The 19,054-nt window shown below is 47.7% G+C and overlaps 2 protein-coding genes across 2 annotated transcripts in view; one reads left to right on the top strand and one right to left on the bottom strand.

Moving 5' to 3' along the window:
• BPHL (biphenyl hydrolase like) overlaps positions 1–8,606 on the top strand; it is a 31,640-nt gene extending 23,034 nt beyond the window's left edge. The window contains exon 7 of the mRNA XM_038389258.2: positions 8,515–8,606. Within this exon, the coding sequence (XP_038245186.1) occupies positions 8,515–8,602 (88 nt within the window). The 3' untranslated portion in view covers positions 8,603–8,606. The remainder of the gene's footprint in view (positions 1–8,514) is intronic.
• Positions 8,607–9,194: 588 nt separating this feature from the next.
• On the bottom strand, positions 9,195–12,215 carry LOC119850757 (tubulin beta-1 chain-like). Its single transcript, XM_038389257.2, has 4 exons — positions 12,062–12,215; positions 11,042–11,150; positions 10,651–10,761; positions 9,195–10,256 (listed from the first exon to the last, which is right to left on the bottom strand). The coding sequence occupies exons 1-4, from the start codon at positions 12,116–12,118 to the stop codon at positions 9,196–9,198; spliced, it is 1,338 nt and encodes a 445-aa protein (XP_038245185.1). The 5' UTR covers positions 12,119–12,215; the 3' UTR covers position 9,195.
• Between the last annotated feature and the right edge of the window lie 6,839 nt (positions 12,216–19,054).

The raw sequence follows: 19,054 nt of genomic DNA, 5'->3' as shown, positions 1-19,054 counted from the left end.
TGCAAACAATACCTATTTTAATGTGGCCAAATGTAAAGGTGCATATCTAGGCAGGGCCAGATTAACTTTTTGTGAGACCGGCACCAAATATATTTATGGGCCCCCATTGGAGAAATAGGGCATGTGATGGGGGGTGGTCTGCAGAGTGAGGGGCCAGTTTGGAGCAATTAGGTGCAGCGCAGCGGGAGTGGTCCCTCTCAGCCAAACACAAGGGCACTGTTTACAAACCCAAAATAGCTAGACACACACTGCCCCACCCAGCCCTGTGCTGCTAGCATGCCCCTTCCACACTGCCCCCTGCCCTTGTGCCCAGCATCCCCTCACCCAGAGACTTCCCCTACAGATCCCTATGCCCAATGCCCCCAGACCTGCTATGCCCAGCACCCCCTGCCCAGAGATCCCTCCCACTAAGCTCCCACCACAACTGCACAGCACCCTGCACCCCATACCCTCTGCCCCATTCCCTCACTCACAGATCACCTACTGTCCAGCGCCCCCTTCACAGTCCCACTATTACAGCTCTACAGTACCACATATTCCTGAGGGACTTCTGAATCAAATTCTGTGCATAATATTTTAAAATTCTGCAATTTTTTATTTTTTTTTAAAACAAACAAATGTGGAAGCTCCATCATGGTAGGGGGAAGCACAGGCCACCAAGATGAGAGAATACCCTGCAGCCTCCCCCACCCCCCACAGTGGGGCTGAACCTGACCCTGACACAGCACAAGGGTCATGTCTGCCACAGAAACACCCTGGGGCCCTGCCCCTTTTGCACCAGGCACACTAGATGTGGGCAGGGAGGCTCAACCTGGCAGCAGGATCCAAGTGCAGAGGGACTTAGTGGGGGGGATCCAGATGAGAGTAAGAGGGTTCTTTGTGGGACAGTCTGGGTGCAGGCAGCTCAGTGGGGGATCTGGATGCAGAAGGAGATTCCAGGTGCAGGGGTAATGGGAGTCTGCAAGGGAGACCAAGTAAAAGTAGTTTGAGCTCAGCTGCTGGGGGAAGGGGAGTGGGGGGGGGTGTGCAGTCAGGGGTCTGGGTGCAGGGGAGGTAGTGGGGGTGGAGGTGGTTGGGGCTCAGTGGAGAGGGTGTCTGATCTCTGGCACCATTGTAAACCTGGAACTGCATCTAGGAACAAAGAAGGCAGATCATACTTACAACATGGGGACTCTATCCTAGGAATCCATTTAATATATAGTCCTCAGATAGAGGATGTATCTGATATTAAACTGATAATAAAATTATTAAATCTGTTCTTAAGATAATGTTGAAGTAAAAAGAAAACAGTACAGAGTTTAGGCATAGAAGTTTCTGGTGATCAAGGAATAAAGTACAGATCATCAAGGGGTGTGAAATTCAGGTTAGGAGCGGGTGGTGTAAGGAATACATAATCTGCAATCTCCCCGCTTGGGGGTAAAAGTTTAATGGGTCAAAGTACAGACATTGAGATATGGGGGTATGTTGTCCATATAATGGCTAATGTTCAAGTGTGGAGTATAATGAGGAATACCATGATGAGGATGGATCTACCTTCATTTGGTGGGATTTAATGTTCAGTGCGTTTATGGTTCCAGTTCATATGGTCCAATGAAAAAAGTCTCTCAGTCCCTTTCCTATGGTTGATGCACAATGTTGTACCGGCTCACACCTCCTGGTACTGTCGGTGGCTGGTGATGTGTTTGACGTATATGTCCCTGGACCATCGGATTGTGTCAGACCATGAGGCGCTGCATGAGCCGTGCGTACCATCGACTGATCCTGTAGGTCCGCAGCACACACTCATTGCAGGGGTCCCAAGCGCCCAGGGCTCCGACAATCAGGGCATCCATCTGCACCTCGTAGCCCTTTGCTCTCAGGGTGTCGGCCAGGGGGGTGTATTTTTCCAGCTTACGAGCTTGGGATTCGCGGAAGGCCAGGGTCCTGTTCTCGAAGGAGAAAGTGATGTTGATGAGGATGATCTTTTTCTGGTCCTAGTCTGTGACTACCACGTCGGGTCGCAACTGGCTGTCCGTCCCAGGGATAGTGGAGTTCACGGCGACCTCCCCCAGGCATGGTACGATGGCTTTCACCAGGTGGTTCTGGATGGCGTTGTGGTGCAGCTGCCAGGCTCTGGAGCAGGGCTTGCAGCTGCACAGGATGTGGGGCAGGGTCTTGTTGGAATAGCCGCACTTCCTGCAACGCTTATCTCGATTCCCGTGGTGGACGGCTCCATTAAGCGGGACGCAGTTGAGCCGGGTGCGGTGGATGAACCGCCAGTCGGCGAAACGGGTGAAGCTGCCCCCAGTGATTGCTGGCGTCCCACTTGCTGATCAGTTCGAAGACTTTACCCTGGTCTGGTTTACGCTTCAGGGTTTCCATGTACAACGAGTGGATGGCCGCCTTCAGGGTTCTCTCCAGCATGCCTCTGGCGCTCGGGGTGACGATGGTGTTGTCGTTGGACCTGATCTGCGGCACCAGGACTCCCTGCTCTTGGCGCTCCTCACACCACTCCTAGCGACAGCTGATGCACTTCCCCAGGCGACACGTGGCATTGTGAGCACGGGATCACAGTGAAGCAATGTTGCCACCGTCCCGTCCAAATTAGCCATCCAGAGAACCGCTCAGGAATCTGGTGGCGTCTTGGTTGGAAGGGGCTCTGCTGATCCGCTTCTTTGTTGCGTCATGGAGGGCGTTTGCTGCAATGTTCCTTACCATGACATCAGGACACATCAGCAGGCGGAAGGCATGGGTGATCACCGCGATGTCACACAGGTTCCCCTTGCGTTGGCACCACCATGCCTGTGGGCGATATCGACCAGCTCGTTGTTGGCTCTCTGGGGAAGGAACAGCCACTTCTTCACCAGTTGCCGGACGATCTTGTCTACCTTGTTGAGGGGTACCTTCACCACAGCGGCTTCCCTTAGGACGAAAGAGATGTGGGGGATCAGGAAGGTGTTCAGGGCGTTTATCTTCTGCCATGGTGCTAGCAGGGAGGCATCGATCTTGGCGACATCCTGCAAGATCTCCTGGATGGTGTCCTCGGGTGTCTGCCGGACATGGAAACCTGTCAGAGTGCTGAGTTGCCGGTATGCCTGCCCCTCTGCCAGGGGGATGATGAGCTTGCCTGGATCTGGAACCCTGTTGCCTGCACAGAGTCCCTTTTGCTGCCATCGATGTGGAGAGATGCACACTTTTTTGTATTGAAGCAGAGCCCCATCCAATCAGCAGCTCGACTGGTGGCATCTAGCATACGTTGGAGGTTCTCTGGGTTGTCTGCAGTCAGGACCAGGTCATCCGCGTAAGCCAGGATGCTCACCCTCTCACTGTGGAGGTGGAAGCCATCTGTGTCATTGGAGATCGCTCGCAGCAACGGCTCCCTGGTGAGGTTAAAGATGATGGGGCTGAGGGGACAGCCCTGTTTAACTCCACTCCGGATCGGGATCTCGGTGGTCACCCCTTCGACCGAGCGAATGGTTGTGCTGCATCCCTCGTACACCTCTCAAATCACACGGAGGAAGTTCTCTGGCATCCCAAACTCCTGGAGCGTGGCAAAGATGTGGTGGTGGGGCATGGACCCAAAGGCATTAGCCAGGTCGAGCCATGCTACCGTGCACTGCCACCGTGCCCTTCTGGCCGTTTCAATGGTGGTTTGGAGGACAAAGTTGTGTTCATAGCAGCCCTCACAGGACATGAAGCCTTCCTGGGTGGAGCTGATGGCTCCCCCACTCACTGATCACTCAGTGATCCTTGATGCCAGGTAGCTGGCATAGAGCTTGTACATTGTGGAGCAGAGGGAGATGGGCCTCCAGTTGCTGGGGTCATCCCTCTTGCCCTTCTTGTACACCAGTACCGTCATGGCCTTCTTCCAGGAGCTGGGAATCCGGCAGAATCGCTTGCACTGGTTGAAGAGTGTGGCGAGGACAAGGCAGCCAGGATCTCGCTTTTTCAGGAGGCTGTAGGGGATGCCGTCTTTCCCCGGAGCTGTGTTTGTTTTTGAGAGTCTAGCCATCACTTCCTTGGGCGTAAAGTCAGTTTCCAGGACACCTGCTTCGTCAACACAGGGCAGGGAGCGGAGGCACTCTGGGCACTGCGCGTCATTCTGGGCTATGCGGTCGAATACATCCTTGAAGTAGCTGTAGAGATGCTCAGATGGGATCGTGCAATAGGGCGAGTGCCCGTCTAGGATCTCCCTCATGGCTTTGGAGCCGTTTGCCCGGTATAGCTTTTGGATCCTTGAAGCTGCTGCTGGATCGTAGCGGCGGCTGGCGTCTCTACTTCTGGCTCCCCTGGTGGTGGTGTTGAGGTTTGGAGAAGGCGTTCTGTGGGCAGGTGGGGCGTTCTCCTGGTTCGAACTTCTCCTGGGAGTGGTTTCAGCAGACAGTTCTTGGGTGAGCCTGTCTACGAGGAGGTCAAAGTCGTCAAAGGAAGCTGTCGCTTGCAGCTCCTCAGTCCAGGCAGTCTGACCCTCACCACCGGCTGCTGGCCCTCATTGTCCTCAACCTCGTCTGGTGCAGGCTCAAAGCCTGCATGGTCAGCCTGCCATCTATCTCGTGGCTCAGGATTTCCATCGGTTGGGTGCTGGAGTGGGATCTCTGGCGGGATGTTGGCATTGCTAGTGGTTGGAGAGACACGGTCTGGCTTGGGGGTTGCTGGGACACCACTGGTCCTTCTAGGAGTGGCTGCTGTCTGGGCGGTTGCTGCTGGAGTGGGAGATCGCCCGTAGGCTGTGTCCTGCAGAATGGACTCTGGGGCCATGCTGGGCCGTCTGGTGACAAAGGCCCAGTGCTTTGCTGTGGCTGCGGGGCTGGTTCCTCCAGTAACATCTGGAGTCTATAGGGCGATCTGGGGCATGGTACTGGCTCCTCCGGTGGCTGGAGTTCGCAGGGCAGTCTGAGGCTTGGCACTGGTTCCTCTGGCTGCTGGAGCTCGTAGGGTGGTCTGAGGTGTGGCTCTGGCTCCTTTGGCGGTTGTATTTGGCGGGGTATTCTGAGGGGTAGCGCTGGCTTTTCCAGCGACAGGATCTCAAGTAGCTATGCACAGTGGGGCGCTGATCCTTCTAGGAATGGGGACGTGCTGGGCAGGTGGCAAGGTAGTACTGAGTCGGAGTATGGAGATTTGCTTGGCGATGTGAGAGGGTGAGATGGGTCTCCTGCTGGTGAGGACCTGGGTGATGTTCCCTGAGGCAGCAGGTACCTTCTCGGTCGCAGCACCCCATTGCGCTGGCCTGGCAATGGGGACTGGCTTCTTGACGGCAGCTTGCACAATCGCTGTTCTTTGTTGAGGCTCAGGAGCAGCGGGCCGGCATGCAGCAGGAGGGCTGGGAGCTGGGGCAGGAGACTGTGTTGTTCCCTTGACGCGTTTCCTGCAGGTGACTTGGTGCGTCTTACATTGCCTCTGCATCTCGAAGGGCAGGCTGCAGAGGGCACAGCTGAAGGCGACCCGCTTGCTGTGGCATCTCTTCAAGTGCCTGGTGACGCCACCGAGGAGGTGGAAGCTTCGGGGCGGAGAGCAGATGGGGAAGATGAGCACGTCTGCAGTGTCCTCATTACCTTGCAGCAGGAGGGTTCCAGCAGCATCAGCGGTATCGCTGGCTGGTTCATCCTGATGTGGGCTGTTGGTGTCGAGAGGTCCGGCTGGGCAGGCATCCGGCAGGGACCTGGGGGTCACTCAAGGTGGTTTCTGAGGCTGGGCAGGCATCCGGCAAGGTGCTGGTAACCCTCTGGGTGGTCTCTAGAGAGATGCTGTTCCCGTCTATGGAGATTCCTCTCTTGATGGTGTGTAGAGCAGCGAGAGCACCACCAGCCTCGGGGACCTGGGCAGCTGCGGAGGTGGTCACCTGAAAGCATCTTGCAGCGCAGAGTGGGGGTCTCTCCATTGGCGGCTGGTGTCACTGGAGAGCGTGGGGGCTCTCGGTTGGCAGCTGCTGTGGGGGGGGAGTGGGTTTGACCCTTGGCAGCTGGTGCTGCTGGGGAGCGAGGGAGATATGTTCCTTCTGGTTGTGATGTCCAGACAGGCCATCCTCAGGATGCAGGATCTTACTGGAACAGCATCTCAGAGGGGGTCCTTTGAGCAGCCACCGATCTTCCCCTTCGTGCTGCTCATCTGTAATGTCCTGGAGGCACCTAGGACCTTCTTTGTAGTTGTTGTCTGAGAGACCTTCTGTGGAGCAGCAGCAATAGTGGTACACGGGGATGTCTCAGGAGCAGAAAGAGGATTTCCTTCCGAAGTAGCATTAGCAGCAGCAGAATACACCTTCAAAGCAGCATCAATTTTTTTTCAAAAATAGCAGCAGGAGAATCCATCCTAGGGGGTCATGTAGTTGTTCCTCCTTCACCTGGAGAACCCCCTCAGAGAACTCAGGTTAGCTGCTCCTGTTCGGTAGCTCTACACTTGATCTTAGCCATAAATACCAAGAAGCAGTCACTTTGAAAGAGTTGGGAGTGGGGGTGGATAATCAGCTGATGAGCTCACAGTATAACAAGGCCAAAAGGACTGCTATCCTTGGATGCATTAATAGAGGAATCTTGAATAGGAGTAGAGAGATTTTACTTCTGTATTTGACACTGGTACAACTGCTGCTAGAATAAGGTGTCCAGTTCTAGTGCCCATAGTTCAAGAAGGATGTTGATAAATTGGAGAGGTCAGAGAAGAGCCACAAGAATGATTAAAGGATTAGAAGACATGCCTTGTAGTGAAATTGTTTAAGATAAATAGACTCAAGGAGCTCAAAGAGAAGGTTGAGGGGTGACTTCATTACAGTCTAAATGGGCTGTGCAATCTAGCAGAGAAATGTGTAGCATGATCCAGTGGCTGGATGTTTAAACTAGACAAATTTAGACTGGAAATAAAGGGGTAAATTTTTAACAATGAAAGGTAGTTAACCACTGGAATAGTGTTCCAGGGGTTATGGTGGGTTCTCCATCACTAGCAATTTTTAAATCAGTACTGGATTTTTTTTTTTTATTAAATAAGAGGATATGTGCTCTAGGAATTAATTTTAGGGAAGGTCTGATCTCTGAGCTCTATACCATGGTGCCTTCTCACCTTGGAATCTGTTAATCTAAAAGTGAAACCATGTAGTTAAGACCACTTCCACTCATCTGAATTACTGCCCCTGCACTCCTTGTGCCATGATACCTAATCGCTATCCCCTTCAGCAGAGCTAACAAAGCACTGAAATACTAAAGCTGGAGCAGGAAGCCCAGTTAGCACTGAGTGCTAATGTCATAACTGCTCTATCTACACATTTACCAAGATTTTACTACTGGGCACTGGTCTCATAATAAACAAAGTGACAGTCAACTATTTTGCTCAAGTGCATCAGTGTTTTTGGAATAAATGGTACAGAATACAAATATGTCCAGAGATTTTACTCTCAATCCCTTTACCCAAAATCTTGAAGTAGTGCTCACCTCATCTAGAAACTGTGGCAATGCATCCTCTTAGCATGTGTAATACAGCTGTTCATTCTCTTCCGAGCTGTGACTAGTCTGTCAGCTAGAGCTCCATTTTATTACTATTTCCAACACACAGTGCACTCTAGCAGTAGAGTAGGATTAGGAAAACAGAAGCCATTTTTATGAAGACAAAACAGGTAAATTCTGTTTAGTTAGCTGGTTTAACCTCTGTCAAAATGAAAATTAGAGTTTACTTTACAGGCTTCCCTGTTCATCCAGAATTCATACAGGTTTGCTCCATTAGCAAAACTTAATACCCAGTCTAACCCATTAGTTACTTAGCTGGCGCACTTAGTGTCACACTGCCCTCACCACAAGTCTCCTCCATCCACTCCAGCATTGCTACTCCCTCTCCTTTTTCAGAGAATCACTTCAGCTCATGACCATCACCCTGCTCTTTTCCCTGAAGGCAAGTACTGTAGATTCTATTCCAGTGTTGCCTCATAGACATTAGTGAGATGTTGTAACAGCTCATGCTACCTCTGGAATATTAACTCTCTATACCCACTAGTGCAGGGGTTTGCAAACTGGGGGTCAGAAGGTTATTACATGGGGGGGCACATGCTGTCAACCTCCACCCCAAAACCCACTTTGCCTCCAGCATTTATAATGGTGTTAAATATATTTTAAAGGGTTTTTAATTTATAAGGGGATGGGGGGGTTGCACTTGGGGGCTTCCTTTGTGAAAGGGGTTACCAGTACAAAAGTTTGAGAACCACTGCACTAGTGGAAACCAAGTATCTGGCTTCTGGCAAGTAGCTGACTTGGAGAAAATTTCCCAGAGATTCACAATTACAGCTCATCTAACACATTTTTCCCTGATCCAACACCAATTTGTCTTCCCCAGAGATGGCATTTAGATTTGTAGGCACTAGCTATAGACTGTCAAGGTTTCAATTTTAAGAATAATTATTAAATTGGGGAGCCAGATTCTGACTTTATACCGAAGGAAATCTAGAGTGTTTAAAAAGAAAAAAACCACAGGAGTTGCTTCAAATTTTGCACTTGGTTACCATGTGCCTATGTTTTATGCGCTAGTATATGTTTAGATTTCACATGACTTATCTTTTTTTAGGTTGTTTCTGATGCCAGAAGGAAAGCACAATCTACATTTACGCTTTGCGGAAGAATTCAACAGATTAGTAGAAGATTTCCTACAATAGAGTTTAAAAAATTAAGTATGCAAGGTTATCTTAGTATATTTAATGATTATATTCTCCCTCTATGGCCATCCCAGTCATGTAACTGACTTTATTGGCAGTTTGATCCTCCATTATAAGAAACTGTAAAAGGAAATGGTTTGCATTTATGCCAGTTAAGGTAGATTAAGATCCTTACTATATCTTGCTTGGTAAACAAGTAGTGCATGGTAAACAAGTAGTCTGTAAAAAAAACTAACTAGTGAAGTAGCATTAAATGTGTCTGACTGGATCAAGATTGTTATCTAGCAATCAGGAAGCAATGAATGTGAAGTTAACAAGACTATATATAAAAAAAGATATGCTGGATGAGAAGTGGAGACTTATTTTAAACAAACCAAACAGGAGACATTTTGAACACATGCCTTTATGTGTCTTAAACGTTATCAAAGCAGTCAATAAACCTGACTTTACAATTATTACAGAGATCTTTGTTAAGGTTATATAATGCTGACAGAGGATAATCAAGTACACGGCAAAGAAGAACATGCTTTATCACCATTATCAGAGTTCATTCTGACCACATGCCTGGTAGAGTTCCTCTGGTACCAACTGCCTTAAGCCTCATCCTCCTCTCCTTCCTCTTCAAATTCCCCTTGCTCATCAGCAGTGGCATCTTGGTATTGCTGATATTCTGATACCAGGTCATTCATGTTGCTCTCTGCTTCAGTGAACTCCATCTCATCCATGCCCTCACCAGTGTACCAGTGCAAGAAAGCCTTACGCCGGAACATGGCCGTGAACTGCTCAGAGATTCTCTTGAATAGCTCCTGAATGGCTGTGCTGTTCCCAATGAAAGTGGCAGACATTTTGAGGCCACGGGGGGGAATGTCACAGACAGCCGTCTTGACATTATTGGGGATCCATTCAACAAAGTAGCTGCTGTTTTTGTTCTGGACATTGAGCATCTGCTCATCCACCTCCTTCATGGACATTCGGCCACGGAATATTGCTGCCACAGTCAGGTAGCGGCCATGGCGTGGATCACAGGCTGCCATCATGTTTTTAGAATCAAACATCTGCTGCGTTAGCTCTGGCACCGTCAGAGCCCGGTACTGCTGGCTGCCACGGCTAGTTAGCGGGGCAAACCCTGGCATGAAGAAGTGCAGACGGGGGAAAGGCACCATATTAACTGCCAGCTTGCGGAGATCAGCATTCAGCTGTCCGGGAAACCGGAGGCAGGTCGTCACGCCACTCATAGTGATGGAGACCAGGTGGTTGAGGTCCCCATAGGTAGGGGTTGTGAGTTTCAGCGTGCGGAAGCAAATGTCATACAAGGCTTCATTGTCAATACAGTAGGTTTCATCTGTATTTTCCACCAACTGGTGGACAGAAAGGGTGGCATTATAGGGTTCAACCACTGTGTCTGACACCTTCGGAGATGGCATTACACTGAAGGTGTTCATGATACGGTCTGGGTACTCCTCCCTAATTTTGCTGATGAGGAGAGTTCCCATCCCAGACCCTGTGCCACCACCTAGAGAATGGGTCAGCTGGAAACCCTGTAGACAGTCACAGCTTTCAGATTCCTTCCTTACCACATCCAGGACAGAGTCCACTAGCTCAGCTCCCTCTGTGTAGTGGCCTTTTGCCCAGTTGTTTCCAGCACCACTCTGACCTGGAAGGTGGAATGGAAAGATACTGATTTAATCACCAGTTTAGTTTCACATACTCTGTTTAGGATATGGTGTACAAGGCACAAACGCTATTAAATCCTAATTTATGGCCAAAGGGGAATAGTGTTACCAAGCTATATCTATTTACTACAATTAATGGACTATTGTGTATACTGCGATTCCATTTGTGTTTGGACTTTACAAGTCCACAAGTTAAAAGCTAAATTATTCCATTTAAGTTTCATACAGACAACCCAAAAACAGAGGGCACACCGAATGTATGCAGTAAGACATTAATATAAGCAGTTCTACAGGGATGTTTCAAATTCATTGTTTCAACACAGGAGTCTTTCAACAAAGACTACCGCAGCTGCAGCTATACATAATGTTACATACCAAAGACAAAGTTGTCAGGTCGGAAGATTTGGCCAAATGGTCCAGATCTGACAGAGTCCATTGTACCAGGCTCCAAATCAACAAGGATTGCACGAGGTACATACTTGTTACCTGTAAAAGGAACAAAAACCAGTATAACTGACTAGCAGGCTGCTTTGCTCTGAGCAGGCTCAATACAGCTCACTGGAAAGACTGCTGCAGTGACAGAAGGGAAAGAGTATTAAGTAGAGCCATCTTGGAAAGACTCAGAGTCCTTTAACAAAGGGTCAATAGCAAATTCCTTTACAGTAGCTGTCCCAACTATAATGAACTGTACATCTGTACACCTGACTTATTTTCATTTACTTAGCAAAATTATGAAGGTCTGAAGAAATAAGTGGTGTATAATTACCAGCAGCTTCATTGTAGTAAACGTTGATCCTTTCTAGCTGCAAGTCACTGTCACCATGGTAGCTGCCAGTGGGGTCGATGCCATGCTCATCACTGATGACCTCCCAGAACTGAAATAGGGTTTTGAAAAGGGCACTTAGTAATTGCATTAGGCTGTCAGGGGTGATCCAACATGCTACCAACATGTCTGTTCTAGTTCCATGGACCTAGCCCCTGCCGGGGGCCCTAACCAATAACTGCATCTTGATGAGACAAACACACACAAGGGGTTTACCCCCTGCCCCTGAAGCAGTTAAGAATTGGTAGAGCAGCAATTATGTTGATTAAGAAGGAACAGCAGGAAACGGCAACATTAGGCAGCAAGCAAACGCTTGTTACAAGTTAGGTTAATGTATCACTTTCAGAAATGCTACCAGAGGCTTTAAGAATTACAGTATCTCTAATCAGTTGCACTCTTCAAAGTGATTTACGTTGCTAGACGCTATACAGGAAATTTCCCCCATTAGGAATCCAGCTAGATACTACAGGAAAGAACCCACATAGATGTGACACCCTTGAAGCATCTCTGACGCTGCTCCAAGCACAGCTACCTCCCCGTGTAAGGGGGCGAGGCATCCGGAGCCTGCAGGGAGTTGTCTGCTGCATCAGCAAGGAACTGAGCGCCATTGTGCCTTCAGAGCACGGCAATCAGGCTGTCGTAATACGCTTCCCCCCGCCCGGCCGAGACAATGCCCAACCTTCCCTTTAGTGCCAATATCTTTTATGGAGTAGAAGTGGCGTCTCAACGGGGAGCTGAAACAGGTGCTTTGATGCACTGCTTCAAAGCGGTCAGGGGAAGATTATTTTCGGAAGCCATGTAGTTGTCCCCAAGCCTGCCCCACTTAGCGACCTCGCTTTTACGCTGCAACAGCATCTGTCCGGCCCCCGCGTGCGCACCGCACTGAGCCGCCCCCTCCCAGCCCCAGGGCGAGGGTCACAACGAGCGGGGGCCCCTCCTCCCCGACCGCGCCCCGCCCTTTACCTTGGCTCCGATCTGGTTCCCGCACTGGCCAGCCTGGATGTGCACGATCTCACGCATGGCGCCGGAGTCACACGGCCCCAAACACCCTCTGCCTCCGGCTGGCTCGCTTCGGCACTTGCAGCTGTGAGCTCTGAGCCGGGCGGCGCCCCCAGCTCCTCCTTTTATAGGGGGGGCTACTGGCCCCGCCCCTCGCGCCACGGAGCTCCGCCCCCTCCAGGCAGGGGCCCGCTCCCCGCCGCCCTGCTCAAGCGGGTGATGTAATGCCGGGGCGGGGCCTAGCGGTGTGCGGCTGCTGCATTGTCCCCTGGGCGCGGGAGACCGGGGGGCTTGGAGGGAGCCATCGCGGGGGGCGGAGTGGGGAGCTGCAGCCTCAGCAGCGGGGAGGGGGCTTGTCACAGGGGCAACGAGCGTCTCCCGCTCCCCCAGGGCCCCCTGTGCCGAGCGAGACTAGCGCTGCAGGAGCAGGGTGCGGAGCAGCGCCCCGCTCTCCCCCAGCCCTGGCGAGACGGCCCCAGCCTCTGCACCCTCCACGGTGAGTCCTGGACATAACAGTCAAGAAGGATCCGGCTATGTTCAAAAACTAGAAGTGAAGGCGGACAGATTTCCCTTCTGCATCAAGCTGTGTCAGCTGTGCCTGATATGAGCGGAGCGCCTGTATGTATGTAAAGACAAGGTGGGAGGAGGTCCCTTTTTTTTTTTTTTACTGGACCAACTTCTGTGAGTGAGAGAGACAAGCTTTCTAGCGCCACAGGGCTCTTAAGTATAATATGTTAAAGGTAGAGGGGAGTGTGACACTGCACCCCATATTCTTCATGGTGATATTATGATAGGATTATGACACAATCATAATGCATTTTATGCAAGATAAGTCATATGAGATGTCATTGGCAAGGTTATGATTTACTGAATATGATTATCCTCTTTGTATGGATGTATCATTTTTGTATCTGAAGTTAGGAATATTGACTATATATCTGTATTACAAATGTGTTTACACATTTGTGTACGCTCACTAGGCAAAAAGATCTCAGTCTAGATCAGGGGTGGGCAAACTTTTTGGCCTCAGGGCCATATCTGGGCATGGAAATTGTCTGGCAGGCCATGAATGCCTGGTGGGGGAGGGAGACTCTATGGGGTGTAGCATGGGGAGGCCTCTATAAGAGATGTTACTGAGGTGGGGAGAAGGGGGAACTCATGTGGTGTGGCACAGCAGGGAGGCTCTACAAGGGTGGTACCGGGGACTTCTAGGGGCCTTGTCATTGACACCAAGGTGGCCGTACCAGGCACTGCCATGGGCAGAGGCACCCTAGCTGGGACAGGTGCGGCCCCTGGGCGATTTTGAGGCTTTCAAGGTTGGGGTCATAGGAGACTGGGAGGGGACTGGGTGTGCTGCCATCGGGGGGAGCTGCCACGGAGGGGCAGGGTTCCAATCCTAGAAACAGTGCAGTGAAGTCGTGCCTGCACAGTGTGGCTGTGCATGCTGGAAGATGGTGCTCATCAAGGAAATTGTGAGTCAGGAGCTGGGGAGTGCCGGGTGGGAGGAGTGGGGCAAGCCCCCAACCCCACTCCCCGGCTGGAATGCCGGGCAGGCAGAAAGAAAAGGAGTACTTGTGGCACCTTAGAGACTAACACATTTATTTGAGCATAAGCTTTCGTGAGCTACAGCTCACTTTATCGGATGCATGCAGAGCGGCACAAGCCCCCAATCCTGCTCTCTGGTGGGAGCTCGAGACCCAGATAAATATGTCTGATGGGCTGGAAGCGGCCCACAGTTTGCCCACCCCTGGTCTAGATGGCTGGCTGGGAAGGACCCGTTCAGGTTGAGGGTCCATTATAAAGAATAATAGGCCTTAGCAGAAACTTATTTCCCACCCCGGGGGCTTTCCTGAGGATGCTGCAGACAGCCTTCAATGCATGGCTGCTGTGACGCTACAGGGACATGTGCCCAGGTCACCTTGTACTGGTCTCCATCTTGGGATATCAGGTTTTTTCCACTGACTGGTGTGGGAACCAAGCTTTGAAACAAAGGGTTCCCGCCCTATGCAAAAGCTATATAAGGCAGGGGAGTGACATCAATATGCTTCTTCACTGACTCCACACCCAAAGAGACTCCTGGAAACACCTGAGAAACAAAGACTGAACTGGGGGAAGTGCTGGACCTAGGCTAAAGGGATTTTTAGCCTGTGAATGGAACATCTGGGAATTCTAAGCTGTAAGCAAGTGCAGCTTGCCCCTTAAGAATCTGCAGACTGCTTGTATCATCACTTAGATCAGATATGAATACTACATAGGGTGAGGATTTGCTAAATTAAGCTTAGTTTGCATGTTTTGTTTATTTGCTAGGTAATCTGCTTTGATCTGTTTGCTATCACTTAAACTCTGTCTTTTGTAGTTAATAAACTTGTTTTTGTCTAAAACCAGTTTGTGGGAGTCATAACTCAAGACAGAAAGCTGTTGTAGATTCTCTCCACATTGAGAGAGGGGACGAATTTCATGAGCTTGTGCTGTATAGTTCCCTGTGCAGTGCAAGACAGTATAACTTTGGGTTTACATTCCGATGGGGTGAGGGAATGCCTGAATAGTTAGGAAGCTCCTTAACTGGAACCCTCCCATGCAGCACAGATCACAGCGTCTGCATGTAACTGAAGCCCTGGATGTGTCCCTACCTGTATGTCTGCTGGTGAAAATGCAAGCTGGTCACAGCAGTACAGTGTAAAGGGAGCCCAGGCTAGTGGGTGGGTGGGGTCTCAGTAGTACCGCAGTTCCAGGTGGCACCCTGGCAGGAGCACATCACAGGGATTATTTGGTAAGTAAGAGTAATGCCCTTTGTTTCTTCTTTTGTATCATGAGTAAATACTGCAGGATAGTGGGGGAAGGGACTGGAAAGTTTTTATATCATCAGATTCCTCTATCCACTGCAATCTCCCAGTTCAGAGGCAGGATAATGCCTTTGAATGACCCAGTTGTTTATCCTAAATTTTATTTTCAACTTTTCTTTTTCTTGTGCTTTTTATTAAGGAAGAGACTCTAAAAGCAGGTTGGGTGAGGGATTTTTTTGTTTGTGTTTTTGGACCAGAAAAATCAACCAGAGCATTGACACCTTTTGATCCCTTGGGAAATATTTTTTAAGAAACATAAAACCTCCAACTTTCTGCATACAACTAAATTCAGTCTAAAAATATTGGACTTGTTTCTTATCTGCCCCCATGTAATAGACAGATTTTTCACTGATACACCACTTTTCATACAAAAATGGACATGTTTTTATCCACATTTTATAGATGGGGAAATTGAAATCATGTAACGAACTTGCCTAATACCACACAATGAGCAAGTACCAGACCCAGAACTAGAACCCAGGTCTCCTGACTCCCCATCCTGTACTCTAACCAGTAGTCCCCACACTGTCAAAGGTATTTAGGTGCCCATCTTCATCTGAAATCACTGAAATCACATAAATAACCTTTGGTTTCAGAATAGCAGCCGTGTTAGTCTCTATTCGCAAAAAGAACAGTAGTACTTGTGGCACCTTAGAAACTAACACATTTATTTGAGCATAAGCTTTTGTGAGCTACAGCTCACTTCATCGGATGCATTCAGTGGAAAATACAGTGGGGAGATTTATATACACACACAGAGAATATGAAACAATGGGTGTTACCATACACACTGTAATGAGAGTGATCACTTAAGGTAGCTATTACCAGCAGGAGAGCGGGAGGCGGGGAACCTTTTGTAGTGATAATCAAGGTAGGCCATTTCGAGCAGTTGACAAGAATGTCTGAGGAACAGTGGGTGGTGGGGGGTGGAGAATAAACATGGGGAAGTAGTTTTACTTTGTGTAATGACCCATCCACTCCCAGTCGCTATTCAAGTCTAAGTTAATTGTATTTAGTTTGCATATTAATTCCAATTCAGCAGTCTCTCGTTGGAGTCTGTTTTTGAAGTTTTTTTATTTTTGAAGGTTTTTCTTCACCAAAATACTTCAAAAAGAGACTCCAACGAGAGACTGCTGAATTGGAATTAATATGCAAACTGGATACAATTAACTTAGACTTGAATAGCGACTGGGAGTGGATGGGTCATTACACAAAGTAAAACTATTTCCCCATGTTTATTCCCCCCTCCCACCCCCTACTGTTCCTCAGAGGTTCTTGTCAACTGCTGGAAATGGCCCATCTTGATTATCACTACAAAAGGTTCCTCCCCCCCCACTCTCCTGCTGGTAATAATTCACCTTAAGTGATCACTCTCGTTACAGTGTGCATGGTAACACCCATTGTTTCATGTTCTCTATGTATATAAATCTCCCCACTTTATTTTCTACTGAATGCATCCGATGAAGTGAGATGTAGCTCACAAAAGCTTATGCTCAAATAAATTTGTTAGTCTCTAACGTGCCACAAGTACTCCTTTTCTTTTTATAAATAACCTTTGAGGCTCTGGATTTAGACCTCTCTTGATCCTAATTAATTGAAGATATGTTGCAGGTAGGCCTCCTGTACTAGAATAGATTTCTCGCAATTTAAACTCGCAGATCCATGGTCATCTGGAATTCTGCAGTCGGGCTCCCATTTCACATCCAATATATAATTTGAACACAGCATTGGGAACCACTGAACTTGGATTATATGCATAGGCTTGCTGCAACTGATCACAATTTTTTTAAATATGCATAAATTTTAAAGGGAAAATTCAGGCATTTTGTGAACTCACCAGAAAGCTATCACATCTCCTAAAGTGGATGGCAGAGACCAGTAGGTTGAAAACATCAGTCTTAAGAAACTCAAGTGCACACTGCTTTCCTGAATAAATTGCTTATTATATTTTGCATAAATTATAATAATTTGTTCCAATTGTTAAATTGTGATTTTTAGTGATTTATTATTTCCTGCCTTAGCAAATAAATGATAATATTAAAGGCTTACATAGCTTTTTTTATTTTCAAAGCAAATACAAGAACAGGTAATTTGTTTAACCTAGAAATAGTATAAATAGTTCAAGTTGTATTTAAAAAAAACCAACCAAACAAAAAAAACACACAATGTTGTTGATATGGAGTTGTGTAGAAATGACCTCATTTTGCATGGCCAGGTGATTGGGAAGGGATCAAGTGACCTAGATGTGGAGAAAGTCTTAAATCTGTTTGCTTCTTTTAGATCAGTGCTCAAATTGTGGGGGGAGAGGTGTTAAATGGGAATATGTCGTACTGCTACTGTTGAAAACTGCAGCATAGCAGTAGAGCATGTATTGCCTTTTTTTTTTAAATTGTTCCACCCACATCTGTTTCCAGTTCTTACATGATTAATGTTGGTTGATGCTTGCTTAGGTGAAAAGACCAGCTTTTCCTATTTCAACCACCAGCAGGTGAATCTGCTTCTTGTTAATGACAGTACCTACAGCTGCCCAAGCCTGCAGACATGAGGCCCTTGCATCATGGAGACTGACCATACATAGGAAAAGTAGAAATACTAGCATGAGATTTGCTACCTGTGCTGTGTGATATAGAGGTGTAGAGCTGATTTGTGCTCAGAGAGGTCTCTGTGATGATGATATGTTATCCCCCTGGGATAACAGGATTTCTTTCTTTGTTGTGCCCCAACCAGTGCTAACATATACAGATTCTATCCATAGTTAGCCCCCACCTACCCAACGATGTGCTCCTGTTCTAACTATTTCACAGATCCTCCCCTCACTCCTTGTGGCACTAAACCCACCAGAAGACATGGCTCAAGATTTGGGGGTAATTCAAAGACTTAATAGGGAGCCTCAGATTTGTTTCAACCATCCCAGAGATACTGACCCAGAATTTCCTCCAACTGCTCTATTCATCATGTAAGAAACATGGAATGATTTTCAATTTGATAAGTCTAAAATGAATTGTGCAGAAACTATCAAGTCCACTTATAAAATTCATGACAGATTCACAGTGCTGAAAGTAGAGCTTGGGGGAAGGAGATGGGAATCTGGGGCTATCTGTGCCTGTAACTGTATCATCAGATTGATGGCCTGTTGGTCACAGTATCACTATATCAAGAATAATGGTCAAGTTACAAATGTAATAATTACAGAGCTGTCAGATGGGGCCAGTGAAGCAAAGGACTCAGTTGTTAACAATAATGTGTTTTTGTTTTTTTAAAACAATAATAAAATATGTATTGTAAAGTAGTTGAGTTCACCTCAAATCTTGTTTTGGTGTTTCCACCTAAAGGAAGGAGCATTGCCTAATGGTTGGAGGATAAAACTGGGAGTCAACACTTCTGAGTTTTGTCCTTGTTTCTGACACTGGCTTGCTCTGACCTTGGGTATATCACTTAGGCACAAATTTTCAAAAGCAGCCACTAATCTTGAGTCTCTCAATTTGCTCCAGTGGAGCTTCCTCCTTGCAAGTTGGGGATCTTCTAGGAGGCTCCTGGACAGATCCTCAGCTGGTGTAAATTATATGGATCTGCCCCACCATCTTTGCCACACTATTATTATTATTATTATTATTATTTTATTACAACATTTGCAGTAGCAAAACACAGTCAGGTTATTATCAAGGGATTGTGCTTGCTCAGAGATCTTTGCATCAGCTTGAGAACAGACTTTTTGAATGCTGAAACCTTTATACATTCGAGGTTGTATTATTATTTTTTCCTCATAATGTTCAATATATTTCTATGTTACTTAACAGTATTTGCTCAACAATAAGCAACCTCTGTGATAGCTAATTTAATATCTGTGAATTCAGCATATTCTAATTGTGTGGTTACATCTACAGCTAGAGTGTTTGCTTTATGTTGCCAAGATTATGATTTTGGTCCTGTGAGGACTGGATGTTTAAAAAGCTCTTTAAGGAGATATGGTGCTGTAAAGGTTAGAGCATGGGTCTGTGAGTCAAGAAATCTTTATTATATTCCCAAATTTGCTAGACACATGCTTTTGTAATCTTGAGCAGTCTTCTCATTGTAACCTTGTTTCACTTGTTCTATATATTATATATAACTGGGG

This window comes from Dermochelys coriacea, chromosome 2 (genome assembly GCF_009764565.3).
Source record: "Dermochelys coriacea isolate rDerCor1 chromosome 2, rDerCor1.pri.v4, whole genome shotgun sequence".
NCBI lineage: Eukaryota > Metazoa > Chordata > Testudines > Dermochelyidae > Dermochelys > Dermochelys coriacea.
This window is presented reverse-complemented; position numbering and strand designations above follow the sequence as displayed.